Below are 20,759 nucleotides of genomic sequence, written 5' to 3' on the forward strand. Positions count from 1 at the left end.
GAGTTGTTTTTATGGGGCATTTTAAACCAAAAGCAGAAATAAACTAGCTTGACCGGTCTTAGTGTTCAGTCCCAGTGTTTCACCTACATTTGATTTGAAACTGAGTAACTCGTGTATTGTCTCCATCACTCACATTTTAATGCAGTTTTGTCAGTCCCAGAGAAGGTGGACATAATAAAAAATGTGTGTGTGTGTGTGTGTGTGTGTGTGTGTGTGTGTGTGTGTGTTTGTGTGTGTGTGTGTGTGTGTGTGTTTGTGTGTGTGTGCACGTGCTTGTGTGTGTTTAAATGTGGGGGCTGCATAAGTCTGAGTGTGCAATGTGTGAAGTGCTCTCCCTACAGTCATGATGGCTGGGGTTGGTGGTGGTGATGGGGGGGGAGTGATTGTGGCTGTATCAAGTGAACGCCTGAAGTTGCCTTGGAAACCTAACACAAAGAAGATCTCATCGCCATAACAACAGTACCCCCTTCACCACCTTCCCTCCTCCCCCTTCTCGGCAGCCATCCAGCCCCTTCTTCTCTACCCAGCTTGTAACAAGTGGCAGAACATCCCCCCTCACGTTCTCTATCTACACACCCACTCACTGCCATAACAGCAGTAACAGATGGAGAGAAGCGAGAGAAGGGGGGAGAGAGCAAAAGAGAGAGGGGAGGACAGAGGGAGAAACAGAGGGGGGAGAAACAAAAAGACAGGCCAAAAGGGACAGTGAGATGAACTGCCATTTAAAAAAAAGACAAAAACATTGAGAGAAAGAGGAGGGGAACAAGATATGATAGTAATGTTGGTAGGGAGCTACTGCTGATGTGGATTCTCAAAGAGGGAAACCTAGAAATGTGTTATGTGTATATACAGAAAGGAATAGGTGAGCGGATGAGTACAGCATGTAATAACGGTGATTCATGGAAAAAATTGACACAAACAGAGAGAGAGAGACAGAGTGAATAAGTGAATTAGGGAGAAAAAAAAAAAAACGGTCATCGTCCCTGCCTGGTGTTTCCCATCGATTCCTCTTACAGCCATTCTCAGTGTGTGAGTGAGTGTCTGTCTGCTCAGTCTGTCAATACATCAGCCAGTTGAAGGGGGGGAGCAAAGCATGAATGTGGCCCATCCACCTCAGACACCTCAGATTTCAACATCTTACATCTTGCCACTTTTGCTGTAACAACATGGTTAGAGTGTTTAGACTGGTAAGATGGATGAGGCGAAGGGGAATACATGACAGAAAGGGCAGATTGGGCGTCACATTTATTAAGGATTAAGTGAACCCCAACCTAAACTGCGGAAGCAAAGGCTGGCTTTCAAGTGGGTGAGTAAAAAGGCAAATAGGTTACATAAATTAAGTTTGGACAGGTCTGTTATTTGTCCATCCACCTGTTGCTGCTCACACCTCCTGGTTTCCCTCTTAGCACTCTGCTTCCGTGAATAGGAACGGTAAAATGGAGGAAAATATTTGGCTTTTAAAAAGCCTACCCTGGCAGAGAGTCAACCGCCATTTGGAGCCATTAATCTATTCGACAGAATGAATTTGGCAGAATAAAATAGTGAAGGGGTTGGATCATGTTTGGGGATGAGTGTACTGTTGGCAGTTATTGAGCCAATCACCGGAAATAGTCAGGTATACTATGAATGGTGCCTCACTATTCATTTGTTGCATTAAATGCTTTAGCTGTTTGACTTCCCAGTTCTTAAATTTAATTACACACACCCATGGATGCTCTTGTGAGAATAATTCATTTTAAATTTAAAGTATCAAATGTAACAAATGTTGCTCTTTGGAATTTGGAAGTTTGGTATTAAATAATTATTCAACAGGTTGACTAACAACAGAAAATAATTTTATATAATCTAATACCGTACTGCAGCTTCTTTCAAAAAGATTTAAACCCACTTATTTTCTACTGCTTTTAATTAATCTTTTCCTTTTTTAGTTTTGTATGATTCTCTTCTGACATGAATCTTTGTTTTGTTTCTGTAGGTTTAAGCTGTTTTACAATTGTTATTGTTTTATTTTATATTATTTTTATATTAGTAAGTGTTTTTGTTTTATTACTATTGTTATTAAAATTATTATTATTGTTTTATATCATCTCATTTTTGGTTACATTTTATTGATTTTATTTTATTTTAAAGCTCTTTGAATGACAAGAGTGTATGATATTGTGCTATATAAATAAATTTGACTTTGACTTGATCAATTACCATGTTTTTCATTTATCAAGAAAAGAAAGTTGCTGGTTCTAGTATTATAAATGTAAGGTTTCGATTGTCTCCATTTAAGAGACTTAAAATAAGACTTTGAGAGGTTTTTTTGGCTGCTGGTTAGAAGTAGCATGCAATTGCCAGACCTTCCTTTGTTCTCTTTCAACTTGTATTTGGGCATGTCAATGGTAACATTTTAATGACTACATTCAACCTTGTCCCTTCCTCCATCTGCTCCCCTTTCTCTCCCCTCACCTACAGCACCTCGCCATTCCCCAAACATTTCTCTTCCTCAACAACAGACCTCGCCATCTGTTCCTCCTCTATGTCGCTCCATGACTCCATGACTCCGCTTATGCCTCTTGCCGTCCCTTTCTCTTTCCACCTCCTCTCAAGGCCTGATTGATAGCAGTAGGGTCAGACGTGGAGCAGGGAGCTTCCCTCACATGTTGCCTCTCTTGCAGAGCTAGCAGCCGCAGACGTCACGGCCAGCCTCTGCTGGCACGCACACTCAACACAGTGGCTTAATCATGCACTTAGGCACTCAGTAAGGCAGGCAGAGCCAAACATACATACAGCAGAAGACACACAACTGGCGGGTTTGACAGCAGACTCAATTAAGCACATCATCCGCTCCGGCCTCCGACTGCACACCCACATACACGTAGAAATGCCTCCAGAATCATTCAAAATGCACACAAGCAACTTGTTCATACAGAGGAGAGAGGATTCTGGGCGGTTTCTGCTACTATATTATAACAGTGGTCAATTGTGAAATAAACATGAGAAACAAAAATAAGATAAGAAAGGTGCCAAATGCGAAATCGAGCCAGTAGCTTGCAGCTAACGGTGCTAACAGTGCAAACAACAGAAGTGCTGACAGAGCTTCTAGTGTTGGGGATCACCACGCTACGCTTCCATTATAACTGCAGTATGAGCACAGTGCAGAGCAACAGACATGAGCTAGCCAGTGGGGCACACTCACATGCGCCCACATGTGGCCACATACACATAGCATAGCTGCAAACTGGAGCTACAACACACACAGAGGGAGAGTGATTTCACTGTACTGCTCAAGAAGACATTAATTCCCTATATCTTAGACTTTATATAAGAAGTGGACGTAGTCACCGTGATGTTACCCATTGGTTTGTGGACTGCTGTCTGGAGGCCTCAAGTTCTCCATTTTGGCTGTTGCCATCTTGTCATTTTGTAACCAGAATTGGCACAAGAGGGTGGAGCTAAGAAAAGCTGAATGCTGATTTTTTTTTTTTTTTAACTTTCATTGACTGAAAAACAAAGTGAGAGGGTTAAAATTGCAAGATGAAAATGTGGACAAGAACCATACTAGACAACGCTGTGTCAATCACAAGCCACGCCCAAAATCATTTCATCTTCTAGTTTACTCTAAATGGGATCATCATTTACTAAATGACCATCATGCTGTATTTATTACAATCAGAATCTTTGCAACTTGCATTGGCTTCACTTTGAAGAACAGGTTTCTGTCTGATCTTTGCATTGTAAATACTTATTTGATATTAATGTTCTTAATATACTATAGAGAACGTTTAATAATTGCTAGCAATCTGATCAATGCCTTAGCTTCTCCCAACTTGAAGCCACTGTTAATCATCATGATCTGTAATCAATATAGCTTTCATTCTTCCAAAAAAAAATCTTTCCATTCTGGCCCTAAGACCCATGGAGAAAAGAACAAACATAAATCCACCCCTGCATGTCCTCCTCCACAGAGAGGATGTAGTCTGGCTCTATATGTCAATGCATGCTGAAGTGCTGACCTAAGCAGCACCAACTCTATTCTCTACAGCATGCATTACAATATCAGGCCAATGTGGAAATCTAATCACAATATGTCTGCACTACATAAAGGATATACATTTGCACACAATTGCACAATTACACATGCAGCCTGCAAACTTCCAGTATATGTAGAGAGAGAGAGGCATAATAAAAAGCAGAGGCACAACAAATGCACACACATAACCACGAAGAATACCAGAACTATTATTGCCTTCTTTAAAGGAGATGTCTGCCCCAACAAGACGTTACATGCACTTCTTTAACTGAATTAGGGAATGGGCAAAATGAATATTCCAATAACTATGACATTATTTAAGTGATAGTGATTTATTTTACAGAAATAATTGTAATCATACATTTTTTCCCCCATTGTCAAAGCTTACAATAAAGGCATCACATGACGTAGAAATCACCCTGGCAGATCAATTCTGGAGCGGACAGTAGACACTCAATTCCGGATCCTATTTGCTATTTGTCTGATGACGATAAGCCTCTGGCGACAGGGGGCCGTCATTCTGGGTAAAATATGCAGTGTAATGCAGGTACCTCAGGTCTGCTGACGTATCATGTCTGCTGGCTGTTGTGCGTCATACCATAGTCAAATTATTAGTGTCAAACAGCATGTCAATTATTGGCTCCAGCAAATTGGGGCCTTAACAAATGGATTGAGCACACACACCACATTAAAACTGTATTTTGGATAACACCAATAGGATCATGTTTTGCAGTGGAATTCTCCTTTATTCTAATCACAGGGAGTCGATGTACGTCACCAGCACTGGCTGTTTCATGCAAGCGGCTGTTGCACCCGCTTGATCGTTAAGAATCACTACATGATGAGTGGGTGGCAGTAGAATAGAAGTTAGTCAGCTTCGGACATTATTCTTACCACTTCAAATCGTAAAACAAGCAGGGAACATTATAGCTACTACCTTTGAGACAACTTAGAGCAAGGCACTAAGTACAGTGGAACTCCTCCAGGGACTGTGGTTATGGCTTTGCATCAGATGTGCACAGCCCACATTAACAAAGACTAATTTTCAAAATACACTAAGCTTAAACTAGAGATGCAATTTTCTTGGCTGATTCAAATTTCCTAAAAGTCTGACCTGCCCATTCCAATTTTCTTTCTAAGAACTATAATACTAAGAAATATACTTTTTTTTTTGTTTGTTTTTTAACCACTGTCCCAGAACTGCCTGGATGGAAATAATTTCAACAAAAAAAGATCAAACTTCTATGTTTTTGCTTGCATAAAACACACAATTCAAATACTTAGGAACTACATAATTGTATTTCTTATTTAAATACTTGCTTCGGCTTGCTCATTAGTAGTATTAATGATGCATCATAAGCTGCCAAGAATTTGTGTTAGGGAATCAAACTCCAAATTCCCTCTCTAATTTCTATTTTACATCACTGGGAAAAAAAATCTCCTTAAATCAAATATATTTATTCAAGTTTCTCCCCAAATGTTAAATTTACAAGATGACGTTTCATCACTTCATGATAACATAAAAATGTTGTCAACCTCCATTAACGTTAGCTGTTTAGCTACACGCTGTCTGCAGACAAGACGGTCACTGTGATTACTCTGAGCGACATGCGTGGGAAAAAACTACGATATAATAAGTGTCTGCAGTTGTGTGTGTCAACATATAACTATCATTCAACAACAGCATGCGTGTGCAAATGTGACTGAACTGCTCTGATATTTGAGGGATTTAAATAAACATAATTTCAGGAGCAAAATGACGTAGTCTGACTGGATAAAGGTAGGGGTGGACTGAACTATACATAAAATCTTGGTGAATTTAGTTTAACCTGTGTCTTGAACATGGCGTTGAAATGAAGACAACGGTGTAGCTAGATATGATCCTATATATGAACTACAAACTTGTGCCCCGGAGAAAGCGCTTTTATACCGTCGACAATAAAGAACAGTACCTCTCCCGTAATGACACCCCATTTATATTTAATGGCTAACAGGATGAACTGGTAGTGTCAAGTAGTAGAACAGATTTACACAGCATCAGTTTATACCACTCCCTCTCTTTCACTATCACTTCAATTAACAGGAGTGGCGATCTCTCACTCCCTCGCTGTGTGACACACACACACATGGCTGAAAGTGTAAGCAGAAGCAAAGCATGAAATATGGAGCATAAATATGAGAACAGACATATGAGTTAAATTAAATTTGCTGTCCCAGTCTACAGTCTCCCAGCTCAGTGATTTATGGTAGTGAGAACGTGTTTGAATGTCGAATTTATTACACAGAAGTTGCACACAGACGGAGATAGGAGGTTACAAGATATCACCAGCACTGGGGATACCTGCACTTCACAGATGCCCAAATCAAAAAACACACACTTGGGGTTCCCTCTGTGACAGCTGTGCCGCCGGGGTCCATTAGATGACTCTAATAATAGTTTGTTTCTGTAATGGAACACTTTTTTTCGTCAACTGATTCGATGATATGAATCGATTGATGTCAGTTGTCTGTTCTGGCTTTTCCGTCATGCTGCCTTTCACTGTCAAACAATGCTTTTACACAAAACACTTTTCCCTTCTCCTTCTCTTTGTGTTGCTCTTGCGGCAGCTCCCTTTTGTCCCCCACTCTTTTCATTTGTCCCTTTCCTCGAACTCTTACGTTTACTGTGACCATTGTGCATCTTGCTGTTCTCTGGTTGAGCCCGTCTCAATCTTTCTCTTCATCCCTGCCAAGGAAGTAGTTACTCTCATCAATTCTCACAGTCTATACCCTCCTCTTATGTCATCAAGCTTCCACTATTATTCTCACGCTCTGCACTGTTTCTGTCCTCATTTCCCACCATGCAACTCCCTTCTTACTCTCTTTACCTTTCCCATTATCTAACTCCGTTATTTTCCCTCCCACAAAACCTCTCTCCCTCTCCCTCTGCCTTTCCCTGTATCTCACCCCCTCTTTCCGCTCACTCTCTCTTCTATTGCACTCTCCAGAAGACTTAAGCCCTTAAAAGGAAGTAGCCCTGTCCTGCTTATAGCTGCATTGTTGTTAACCCTTTCCCAACATCACCAGGTTTGCTGATGCCATTAACCCCCTTAAGCATGACTTTGCCTGATACTCTTTTTTTAACCTGTATATTTATCAGCGTTAATGGCTGTGGTTAAACTACACAAATGAAAGTAGCTAGTTGCACAAGCCCCAAAAGTCACTAAATCTAGTGTATAAGTCAGCAATATTGACAGGCCATCCTTTCAGGCCTCCAAAGTCCTTCTCCCAATACTACCATTATGAAGGTAAACAAGAAAGATGGCTATTGTTAGTACCCGCGGTTGTCAAGTTAGCAGCTTGTGGAAGACTCCAGTGCCGTGCAATGAGAGTCTGCAGGCAGGTAGGTAGGCAGGCTTATCACCGTCCTGCGACACCCACAGAGGGATCATTTGATTTACAGGGAGCATTCGTGCATTTAATTGCTGTCAGGATGTAAAATGAAATTCAACAAATATAGCAATGCTCTTGAAGAAGTTAACCAACCCTGGCTTTAAAGTCGAGTTGAAATGAAAAATGCCCTTGTAACTCTTTTATATAAAACAAATCCTGGTCATATTGTTTATTATTACCTATTTAACAATATATGGCAAAAGAAATGACCAAAAAATCTATTTCTTCCTAGTTTTGTATCAAAAAGATGTCTTTATTCCTGGAAAACAAAATATGATAGTACCAACCAATTTCAACCAATAATATAATGACATCAATACATCAATTTGCAACTGCACAGAGCGTGAGAAGGTCATGAGCTAAGCAAATCAAATTCCTCCCATCATTATGTCCCGCCTGCCTATCCTGTTACACTCTGAAATACGTTATGGTACGGAAGCTAGATACTCTTGAAACGCTGTTTCAGCTCGACTTTCAGCACTAAAGACATGGTTAACACACAATAAAAAATATATATATGTATATGTATATATATATATATATATATATATAGTATATATATTATATATATTATATATATATAATATACATAAATAACTTTGACTACGCCTTTTGCAGATAACACGATCTGATTAAAGTTGTTTTTGACTTATCACAGGCTTCAAAGAGAAACTCTACAGGTTGTGCACACACACATTTAACAGAAGCTTTTTCAAAGCATCTTAGAGCATCATGATGAAGTGCTTATTTAATGTCCATGGAAATCCCCCCATGACCCTGCTGTAGACAGGCTATGCTGTATGGAGGCAAGACTAAACAGCTTTCAATGTCAACTTAATTCACTAGCAGTTACTTACCCCGTTAATTCCTGACCTGCTCGCTCCACTTTCACACCGGACATGCTGCTCAGAGTAAACCAAGTAAAGGTCACGGTTCATTAATGACTGCAGTTCTTACTGTCCGTGTCAGAAGAGAGTTGAAGACTACAGAATTCTGATAAAAAGGGGCTTGTGACAAAACACTGCAGCAATGTCGAATTGCAATTTCTAACATGTAATTATGTGTGAATGAGGAGGAACATAAAGGGAAAGACGATGTCAATGACGTAGATGGTTTATGGTTTGCTTTCCGCAGACTTCTTTAGAGGGGGAGCAGTAAACAGTTTCTTTCTCACATCGACATGTGACTCCCCCACCCGCTTCCCACAAAACAAATTCTTGGAAGTGATACATTTGTGAGGAGACCCATCAGGCACTGGTCATTACTCATGATCGCTTACATCAAAGCTGATACACAGTGTAATGTGAAGTTGAAGCTAAAGCATTACTATAAAAAATGTGTTTGTAAAGCAGGCACCCTTGATGGCGTTTCCATCCTCACTCCAGTTTCTGTTCACAAAGTCCACCATGTTATCAGTGATGGCCCATAAGCTTATAAACCTGCTGAACCTGAGGAATGTTACCAATCACCTGTAGAATGCAGAATGTGGGTGAAAGGAATGCTTTGTCTGACCTCATCTGGCACTGAGTTTATGATCCTGGCTGATACAGGTTTTCTGCAACATTTACAGTCTTTCATAACCCCAGGATGACGCTCACTGTATTCATTTTTGGGGAAAAAGTCCACAAATGTGTGGGCTATAAACTGAATGGCATTAAGACACAAGCACAGAAAAATGTGTGGCCTCCAGAAGTCCTGTAGTGGTAAAACATCAAACTGCAGAACAACATTAGCGGCCAGCCTGCGGGTAGGAGAGTGCAACATGCTCTCATCAAACCACTGGGGTGTAACGTAAACAAGGCCAATCTCGCCTCCCATTACGTGACCATTTACAGCCACAAAAGAACTACAAACCTCCGTATTCGCAAGCAATGTTTAGAGTTGCGTCATTAAATGCATTACCATTTCTCTTGGAGCTTGTGGACACTGCTTGCTCTGCAATGGAAACAAAGAATGTTCACTTTCATGCTTACTTTAAATCTGACTATTACTCCGGCCATAAAGACACAAAACAATAACATCTGAGCGGGTATTTCAGTTTGGTGGGCAGGTCAAACTGTGGGTATGCCCATACTTTCAAGTTACGCAGGCTAGTACGGGAAGAAAGGTTTATACAATGTATAACTTCATCTCCCTCTCAATGACATTATTCCTCACTGACAGACAGTAAAAAGTACAGCTGCCCTTTAAGAAGATAAATAAAAAGAGGGTTACACCAACACACATTATCAGACCTGCAATACAAGGACAGCAATATGAAAGTCTGTCATATCAAGGCTATCCAAATATACGGATAAAGATACTTGTTAAAGAGGGGAAGGCTGTGTGAACTACTACTGTCCTCCCGACTTTCTTTATCTGAATCATGATTAAGCGAGGCCACTGCCTACCACTGTTACTTCTGGCAGCGAATGGCGAAGAGCAGTTTCAAGGCCGGGGGTTTCTATGGTGACCATGACTGTGCCAGTTTAGGACACTGTTGATGTTAAATCCACAATTGATGCAGTATTAAAAAGCCCCAAAAGTGTTTATTGTAGATGGAGACAGATCTGGCAAACGTTTTAAGGATCATCACATGCCACATCAGAACCAGGCCATGCTCACTTTCATGCTCAAAAGCTACGATTCAAATCCGGTTTCTAGAAAGCTCTAAAAGCACTAAATTGGAATTGATCAATCACATTTGCCTTCACACAGAAATCCAATGCATGGCCAGGTTTTGCTGTGAAGACACGTTAGGGACACGAATAACCCCAGTTGGCCAGGGTGACTGGCTGGCTGTTTAATTCTCAGCGCCTGCAGCTTTGACAAATCTCCAACCAACCTATCCACCTGAGGCCTGTCGGTCACATGTCTGTCTTCCACTATTTGAAGTAAAAGGGTGGGTCTGGAGGCAGGTTCAAAATTATTCCAAGAATCAACAGCCACTTTTAATAATGAATTAATTAAGACATTTTTTTGAAATAGTGCTAAACAACATCTAGACCCTGTGTGCCAACGTGTCTGAAAGGGAAGACGAACCAAGCAGCCAAAGTCAAAAATTAACTGCATTTGGCTAGTATTTAATGTTGGCTCTTACCCAGTATTTCCCTTTCATTCAATCCCTTCTCATTCATGTTTTCCTTCTTTCTCTACACTTCTCCCCCTTGTTAATTCTCTCTTTCTTACCATGCCAAAGACAGTTCAGCTAAACCACGTTTGCATCCACTTGTCCCTCTAAGCCATCTTGGCTAATGAGATTGGGCCTGTACACTGACGCGAACACATGCAGAGCAAGAGAGACGGGGATAGAGAGAACGACACAGCCGGTTCAGAGGAAACAGGAAGATAGAGTGATGTTTGATGTACAACTACAGAGGGACAGACAGACAAAAAACAAAGATGTGGCCGTGATCTGGAAGTGTAGTGATCTAAATGTGTCTGAAGGCTGAATTTGGGGGAAAAACAGGACTATGCAGTCAGAGTGTGACAGAGAAAAATACAAGTGCTTTTGTCGTTCTGTCACTGTGACCATGATTAGGACCCATGCAACAAACCACACAATGGAAGACAAACTGAACGTGTTACTGTGACCCGTTTTCACAAGCTGTTCTTGTGCAAGTCGGGGGTAGAACTTTTCTTTTTTTTTTAATAAAAGGAATGCTAGGTAACCCACTAGTCCACCTCAGTCAATTCACTCTTATCTCACATTGCTAGGTTGGGAAATGCTGACAAACAAGAACTGCATGTGGTAAGTTTATCTACTCTCACCGCAATGTTGAGAAACCAAGCATTGTTTAATTGAAAAAGATCTTGTGGCCAGATAAAGCAGGATGGAGCTGATTAATGTCCAGTCACTGACTACATTTACATTGCCTGCAATGATCCAACTGTTGATCTTTTTCTAAAGAGACCTATTTGCCATATTCATGCTCATTATGAGCATAGCCAGATGAATGAGGCAACCATCTTCACATTACACCATCTCAGTTTTCCTCAATTATTCGGCTTTAAACACCATCGGCCATACGTTTTCTACTGCAGCTTACCCTTAATGCTATAAGCAATACACTGCTACTTTTTAAACCACCTATACACACACACACACACAAACACACACACATTGATGATGTCACGCATTTTCACAAGGGGACATCTTTGGTATGCATTATAAAACTGTTATATTGACGAATTTGTGACTAAATGCTGTTGAACTTTCGACACAGAATCACAGTTTAGAGAATGATTATGAATATTTTCTTACTTGGGCACAACGGAGATGGCTTGCATTAAAAATTATGCCATTCTCCAACATGACGGTGTAAAGAAAAAGCCTTCGTTTGCTTGTCAGGAAGGACTGAGGATCCTAAACCCTCTCCTTACGCCCAGCTACAGCCGTCTGAGTCAAATATGGAGCCAGTCACACAACATTGATCGCTGGTGTACTGATTCCCACATCCTGATCCTGTAATTTGACCAGTCTCAGTCCAGCTCATCCTCCTCCTCCTCCTCTTCAGTCTTATTCTGTGTCATGTTTCTTGTCTTGTGTTCGCTCTACATCTCCCTCCCTAACTTTGTTCTCATCACATGCCAGTCTCTCTTCTTCCCCTCTGTACTCCCACTTTTCCCCAAAGAAACAGCAATACATGAGCATACCTCCAGTACCAGTATTGTAATAGTATTATGACAGCCCAAGGTTCATTGTGTAGATGATGACATGTAAAATTTGCATGCAAATTTGCAACTATTATCTCCTATAAGAATTTTACTTCATGCAATAATCAAATTACCGACTAAAGAGAAATCCCTTTTTTATTGCAAAACGTATTTTATAATCTCTCTCTCTCTCTCTCTCTCTCTCTCTCCCCTCTCTCCCCTCTCCCCCCCCCCCCCCCCCAGAGGAACAGGGGTCAGTCTGGGTCCAAGGCCATTGAGTGTTTCTCTTAAAACATCATCAACTTGATGAGCGAGCCTTTGCCGCCTCTTGTTTAAATCTCAAAGTTGCTAATCTGAATGTCATATTGGAAGCATCGATTCTTTTCTGATCCGACTCTTATTTGTAAAGGAAAGAAATTAAAGGAATACAGATGAAAACAATTGTCTCCATGTGGCTTTTATCCCATATGTATGTCCATATTGCTGCCATCTAGTTAATTTCCCTATACCAACATAAAAGGGAGAACAGTGTAACATATTATAGATCATAGATGATGATTGGAGGTTAATACATTTGTATAAATGTGTAAAGTCTCTTTAGTTCATGATGTTGTCTGACCACTGCCTGTGTGTTGGAGCAAAGGGGGCTTATGAACTCCAAACAGGAGCAGTGCAGGAGGATGGCTAAATGCCTGTCAACCCCCTCCATTTCCTGCTTTTTTGCAGTGCCACTAAAGATAGCTTGAGGGAGAATGAGGAAGTTCCCAAGTTTAAATAATCAGTAAATGCAAGCAAGCCAGATTGTACCACAGTCTCCTCTGCCACTGTGTCATCTGTCTTTTCTCCTTTCCAATGATGGGTTTCGTCCTTCTATTTGTTACTTTGTCCATTTGAATTTGTTCTTCCAGATTGTTCTTTTCTTCTGGTGTTGTACTCTTGCAAAAGAAGACTAGCTTGCCACTGTGGCATTCTATGAGGATCCCTAAAGATAAACAAACAAACTGCTCCGTTTATGTCCTTTTGTCAACCATAAAAATGTCCTGGTGGATGCACAGACACGTCTCCTTACATGGAGACAAGATAAAGACGGCTACAGGATGACACAGACTTTCAATAGCTCATTGGCACATGATTTAAAAGTGTATCTTTATGACTTGAACTGTGGCCTGACAGTTGACAAATACATTTCCCAAGCTGCTGTGCACTGTTAATTTCCCAGTCTTGGATTAATAAACTAATTATATTCTATTCAAGTTGTTTTCCTTTCTGTCCAGTATCTCCAAAACACAGTGTCTCTCTCACCATCACTGTTGATGTTCAAAAATGATCCTGACCAATAGAAACACAGGAAGGGACACAAAGGCTCAGAAACTGAAGATATAGAAAAATACAAGAGAAAAGGACATAAGGGGAGGACAAATGGGGATGTGGAGAATCAAACAATGGAGGTGTAGAGAGATATGGCTAGAGAGATTCAAAGAAAGACATTCAAAAAGACAAAAGGAGGATGACAGTGGTTAGGTAGGCAGGAAGGTAGACAAACCAGCACACTGGATTTCAAAAGAATGATCATGATTCGTGTACTTTGTTAAAAAGAAAATGAAAGGAAAAGGCACGCACACACATAGCAAGACATAAAGCAATTTCAGTTAACAGACATGCAGGTAAGATGAAGAGAGACGAGAGCTGAAAATACAAGTCAGGGAGACAGACAGGTTACTGTATTAAAAACAGTCAGAAAGCCAGACTGAGTAGCATGAGCCGTCTGAGGGCTTTTCCACTTAGCGCCGTCACTCAGCCCGTCTGGCTGGTCTCTGTAGGGATGCTAGGCTGCATTATTTGCCTGCCAGCTAAAAGCACACTGGACACACACTGCGGCCTTCTAATCAGGTTACCTGTTGCACAACACAGCACTGAGACCAGCCACACACACACACACCTATACAGATACACATCTACACACTCAGGGAAGGGTCATTTGTCCACGCATGCGCTGCCTCTCCCTTTTAATCGCTCATACAACCATGAGCACACACACATGCACAGAGTGGTTGCAGAATTATGAATATAGACTATCTCAGCTCTGCTTATTGCACTAATTATCAACCTCTATAGGGGCTCAGTTTAATCAATTTATCACAAACAACTGAGGGAAAATGGCACAAAGCAAAATTTAATTAAAAGAAACAAAAAACGATAACCGAACTACACAAATCCATGAATAAGAACGATTAGGATAAAATGAAATCAGATCAGAAATCTCTCTCTGTTATGTTTCAACAGTCCTGAGTTGTATCTACTAAACAGACAACCTAATCATTACTACACTGGGGAGGTACGAGGAGCGAGAGAAAGGACGAAGGGAAACAGAGAGCAAGGCAGAGGAGTAGGGGGTAAAGGGAGGGACAGGAAGTAAGGGTGACAAAAATAACGTAGAGAGAACAACAGCGAGGAGGTGGTGACAGAGAGAGGGAGGAGACAGAAGGAGGTCAGAGAGGCTGAATTTCCCCATGTTGTGTGTGATCATGCCTCAAGCTACATTAACCCAAGGGTTTAACAACAGCCAAACATGCAAGAAACATAGTCATCTGCTCCAAACACAAACACACTGTGCTCGTTGTACACAGACATATAGGCTGAGGGTAGGTGCATAACAGTTTGAACTTAGGTCAAACTAACTTCAATCTATGGGAATAAAAACAATTGACTGACACGTAATCAGAAAAACACACAACATGTTAATTTAAGGTGTAAACCCCTATTTTACACTGTATTTCAGACCTTGAAGGCCCTCAACAGATTTAACAAAAGTTCAGACATTTTAAAACTCCTCCAGGACTTCCAAGCATCCCACTTAGAAAGGTGTCTACGTATCATGGCCATATTCAAGGATATAGGTAAAGCAATGGACCCATGTCATAATTGCAGACCTTCAGCTCAAAACTAAAACCAACGGTCTGGGAAAGCTTGCACTTACTGGTGCAAGAGCGGACCGGTGCTCCGATGAAAAAGAAACATTTTACCGGCTTCTGTTGATATTATGAGTCTTCCCAAGACCTCTGCTTTCAAAATACCACTGCTCACATAATCAACATAACACACCAAGGTGGTATTTTCAAAATACTGACGTGTGCATTTCAAGAAAAAGAAAACACTCCCAAACAGTCCCACACTCCCCCAAACAGATTGCAGCACTGTGGAGGTCAATCTTCCAAAGATCCTTGATAAATAAAGTTAGCTGTTATGTACCATTCTGTGGTAGAAACTGAACTGCCCAGGATGAATAAGAGCTAAGCTTAAAGTCTGTTGGTGACTCGTCATCGTGCTAGATTCTGTTGACAGTTAACATGAACAGATTTGTTTTCCAAATGACTCTGGGTCCCTCTCCTCCCTCGATCATTTTTTTCATATATGCATCTGCGTTATCCCTGCTGTCTTTCTTATAAAGACACATTTAATTCATTCCTATTATCATCCCTGGGACTCATTTGTTCCTCCATCCATCTTTTAATAAAAAGCCCCACTTATTTCAGTCACACAGGCCATTTCATTCCCTTCTGTTTCTCTTGGTGAACACGCACTGACACTAGACAGGCCAGCTCCAAGGGAAAAAAACATGCACCTATCAGGAATTCCTGCTTTTTTTTTTTTTTTTTGGCAGAAAGCATGTACTGTCCTTCATCTCCCATTTCCTTTTTAACTCAAGTGAATTCTGGGTGAAATGGATTTCAACTGGGTCCAGCTGAATCAGCAGTGAGATAGCAGGTCAATCGTATGCCACATAGAAGTAGTGGTACAGCATCTGATGGCTGACAACACAACGATTCATTTGAGATGCAGCTCAAGTTGTTCTAGTTATCGATCAAACGTAAAAATGCATTCATTCATTTTCGTTAAAAAAACTGAATGTAAGGGCTTAGAACATGATGATTTTGATGGTTGGGCAAAAAAATCACTACAATGACATCATTACACATTAATAAAACAGGGTATTGGATCTACAAGACCCTCCTTCCTGTCCCGACTCTTTCCAATCATACACACATGGACAATTTCAAGACTTTTTAGGGACCCCCAGTATGAAGAAATATTCATATTAGGGCTGTTCGATTAATCGATTTTAAATCGTAATCGCGATTATGTATTTAGAACGATGTTAAAACGTGAAACTCGTAAAATCGATTTTTCACACACCTCTACCTCCTTCATGGGTTACATTATTATTTAGCATGCAAAGACCCAGTTTAGTTTAATTAGAAAATGTCTTGTTTTATTTAATTGGAAATATAACTTACTGTATGTTTGCAAGTGCTGATTTGCTGATTTTTTTCTTATATTTTTTCAAACTTTATTTATTTTACAAAAAGAGTTTTGCACTTTATTCATTCATTTTTTGTTTAATAAGAGCAAATTGCATTTAAAGCCCAATGGGGGAAATGTTCAATAAAAAAGCAGCATATTTGAAATAATTTATTTGCCTTTTGTCATTTCACAAAATAATCGTAATCGTAATCGAAAATCGGATTTTGAGAGAACAAAATCGAGATTTTATTTTTAGGCAAAATCGAACAGCCCTAATTCATATACACAATTTCTGAATAGCCAGGATACTTCCTGCTAATAGGGGTGTGATTTTTGCCCTTTTTTACCATCAAAATGTAGCCTAACATGGGAGGATTATTCAGTTCACTTCTCAACTAGCCAGCAAGCTAGCATGGTATCAATGCATTCAATAGGTCGTAGTTGCTTCAAGACTGAGCCTGCTGCAACCTCTTCAAGACAGACATGTCAGCAGCAATCCTACCCGAGGGTTAACTGAAGCTCAGACCCAACAAAGAAAGGGTTACTTCAAAATCTTTGGCCCAACATCACAAGATGTGATGGAAGTACAACAGTTTGTATCCAAAAGTATATCTGCATTTGTTAAGCAGCTTAGGCCTGTGTAGTGATCCTGTTGTGGATTAAGGCCGCAGGAGTTAGGAAAACAAAACATGTAAAATAGGACTCCATGTTTAAGTATACTGTGCTGTCCATGGGAGTCTATTAACGGCTATCTAACTCATTTACATTTTAGGTGCTTAGCCGGCACACTCATACACAGCGATATCCTGCAGCGCAAATGAAAGGTTAAGAGCACACTGGTGAATCATCATAACTGAAAGAAAACTAAAAAAAAAGTGTCAAGATGTTTTAACAACATATCCATCAGATACAGATCATGTCCATGTTACACAACTATTAATTCACCTTGAAGCTCTCGATACTTTTTAAACAAATTAGGTTTCCCTCATCATAGGTCCAATACAGCTCAATACACTATTTCACAATGGCCATATTTTTTAATTAAGGGGTGAAATCTCATGAATCACTGGCCGACTTCTACTCGATCACCCATCACCTGATAAAAGCAGCATTATGTGTTCATGAGCCACACTCTCTCAACGTTTTCCTAACCTTTAAATGAGTGTGTCAAAGTCAGGCTGTGGAGTATTTGCTCAATCTCGGCGCTAGAATTTGGATAAAACATGTAAATAATATATAGTATAGTGTGTTTTTATTTTAAACAACCAGGGAAGTTATAATGATATAGTCAGCATCTTAAAGCTGTCAGTCACCTATAAAACTGTATTACTGATGCTTGCTTTTAGTTGCATAGAGGTATTTGTGTTCTAGCATTATTGTGACTTTAATGATTTATTGTGTGTGGACATGTTGGATGTGTGGAGTTTAAAATGCTGTTTGGTGTATTTGCACGAGACCAAACTATTTTGGAGCATGTGTTGTCTAACTAGTAACACCCGGGCTACAACAGTGGCCGGAAAGAGCACATGATGTCTTGCATTATAAAGGCCTGTGTTGTTCCCATCAGAAATGTAATGTCCCCTGGGGGTGGCGTACAAAGTTCTGGCTAGATAATCTACTGTCATGGAGATCATGTGTGTGACCCACAGCATCCAGGCAAAAATGTTGTCCCTGGGGCACAACACTGCCAGCTACCTGTCCTTTACTGCCACCGTGGAAGATGTGTGGAAAATGCTCAGCAACTAATAACTAATCAAAATATATAAGGAAGAAATGCTTCATGGCATCACAAGGCTGTAATTTGAATCAAATCAAGTCGCAACACATCGGTTGGCCTTCATACACATCAACACGCATGTATACATGCACTCACAGACACACACTGACACAACATGTGCACGCTCACACACACAGACACACACACACACACCGCTTCCTCAGCTGAGGTCACAGATGTTTCACAGCGGCCAAACTCCACTTGTGCGAGTGCAGAAACAGAAACTGTAATCCCCTTTTACCTCGAGCCAGCTCGTACCAATCTCCAAGGTTGGCCAATATTGCTTTCTGCAGATATGAACATTTGCATATGGGGCATGATAAATATGGTTAACCTATAAATGCAACAGAGTAAAACTAGAACTCAAGCTTAAACCAAAAAAAAACTACCCAAGTTGCAGGAAATATTTGGGTCTGCATGAAGCCCAAAATATGTGACGCTATAGACTGTAGCAAGTACGCCAACGGATAATGCTCCAGTTTCGCTCCACACTCCAGTCCGGTTGGTGGCGTATGCACCTCTCGCTGGTTTGCCAAGAATAAGATCACAAAGTAAATGACTGTTTTGAAGAAAGGTTGCGAGAAGAGATCCACTGTTGCCAATATTTATATAATTTGTCTTTAAAAGGAACACAAAGACAGTCGAATGGCGTTGAACTACTGATGAACTACGTTATGGTGCATTACCACTACTAACTGGAATGGAGTGTGGATCGGGAAATGTGTATGCGTGACAAATGTGGACCCACAACTGTAATATGAAGGGAACCACATGTACGTCGGCAGCTGTCAGCTCAAGAGGAACGCATCAGGCTTAACGCTTTGTGATATTCTGTCATAGGCTACTTGCACGTCAGTGAAAACTTAGAAGATACAACTACGATAGGTTCACAGACAAATTCATTGAGAAAGCAGAAGCCCCATTCACAAGGCAAGAGCCCCTGGCTTCACAGCACACCGATATGATCTAGGCCACACTGCACACAGCAGTACAGAGGAGAGCTGAGCTATGGAGCACCTTACATCTTCTGCCAGTCTGACAAACACAGGGGAGTTGTGCGAAAGAGGCATGGCATCGCTTCTGTTGAAAGTAACGTACTGTGTGGGACCTTGATAGTTAGAGCCACGAGGCAAAGGTTGATCAGTTCATGAACTCCTAAATTCAAATGTGAATAGTGTTGCTAAGAAAAGGCATACATATTTTATCATGAAATGATCCTGTGTATTTAGTGACTTACATTTCAACTCTACTTTGATTGTTAAGTTGTAGGCCATGTGGGCCTACTCAGTTTCAAAGTATCAACTTGTCACATTAAAATTTCAAAGTGGTAATGATAAGAATATACAATATTAATTTAAACATTCAAGAATATTCCGTTTTCTAAAAAACTCCCTTGTAAGTTAAACTCCATGTTGCCTCTTGTTATATTCCAATGCTTTCTAGAAAGACCTTTCAACTCAAGTGGAAAGAGGAAAGCTTTCATGAAAGTCTGTGTACTCTGGGAATAATTATCCCGTGAGTTGCACTGCAAATTCACATTTTTTCACAGATTTCCTTTTATAACGATTTGATGGGAAAGCTACATAAATGAAATGAGACCATTTATGAGCCTTGAAACTTTATGGTTGAAATCAAAAGATATAAAGTACTATTTTAGATGTCAGCCAGGTAGATAATGAGAATAGAGAAGACTTAGATTCGTTCAGTGGGAGACGCGACCTGTTGCTGAACTGTCTGTCAGTCTCAGGAGATGAGATAGATAGATGGATGGATTCCGACTAGAACAGTGACAAGAACTCATGCCTCACCCTCACTTTCACGGTTCAACTCCATTAACACAAACACGCACTCTTTCGTTCTATTGCATTTCACTCACACAGATATAAAAATGCAACAGGTGACAATCATAACAACAAAGCATCAACTTACGCTCAAAGTCAGAATCGTCATCTTCGTCATCATCTCCGTTGGACTCTGTTTGCATTGGCTCCCCATCAAACATCACTCCCTTCCCCGTCTTGCCACTGGCGCTGGCCCCATCCTGGCTTCTCGTGTCCCGCAAACGGGTGAAGTACTGTACTGCAAAATCCACCAGGTCTGATGGCCTTTGTCGCAGCACCTCCACGGTGTAGCCCTGCAGCAGTTCTGTCAACCCCACGGGTATCTCAATACTCATGGCTGTGTGTGGCTCAGTGGCAGTGTTTGCTATCTATCTACAGAGGGAGAGAATGTGAGTCAGAATTTGTTTTGGTACAAAGTAATTCTTCTGTTTGAGTACTGGGCTGTAATGTGGTTAAGGACGGCTAACGAATGAACAGCTGACTTTGACTTTTATGCCAGTACACTGTGTGCCCTGTGTGGCCTGTGAATGTAAAGTGGCTGATGACAGCTCTGTATGGCAACTGGAAAGACTGGGAACAGGGCCTGGGCAACTGGAGGAATAACCATCAAGTTTGACAACTAAACACATACTGCACTGCCACTACAGGTAGTGTGATGACGTACATTAAGTGTTGCTGTGACATTGTCACTCAGCGGCCACTTTATCTAGGGTTGAGCCCAGGAACACGCAGTGGCCCCACAGCTGCAGCAAAC

The 20,759-nt window shown here is 40.8% G+C and overlaps 1 protein-coding gene across 2 annotated transcripts in view; it reads right to left on the minus strand.

Annotated features, from left to right (window-relative positions):
• prkar2aa (protein kinase, cAMP-dependent, regulatory, type II, alpha A) overlaps positions 1 to 20,759 on the minus strand; it is a 39,196-nt gene that overhangs the window by 17,275 nt on the left and 1,162 nt on the right. The window contains exon 2 of one of the 2 annotated variants that reach the window (XM_084014456.1): positions 20,094 to 20,373. In XM_084014456.1, coding sequence (XP_083870582.1) covers positions 20,094 to 20,340 — 247 coding nt within the window. In that variant the 5' untranslated portion in view covers positions 20,341 to 20,373. Of the gene's footprint in view, positions 1 to 20,093; positions 20,378 to 20,759 lie in introns of both variants that reach the window. The other variant, XM_084014455.1, reaches the window with a different exon arrangement.

The sequence above is a fragment of the Eutrigla gurnardus genome, assembly GCF_963514095.1.
Source record: "Eutrigla gurnardus genome assembly, chromosome: 8".
NCBI classification, from domain to species: Eukaryota; Metazoa; Chordata; class Actinopteri; order Perciformes; family Triglidae; genus Eutrigla; species Eutrigla gurnardus.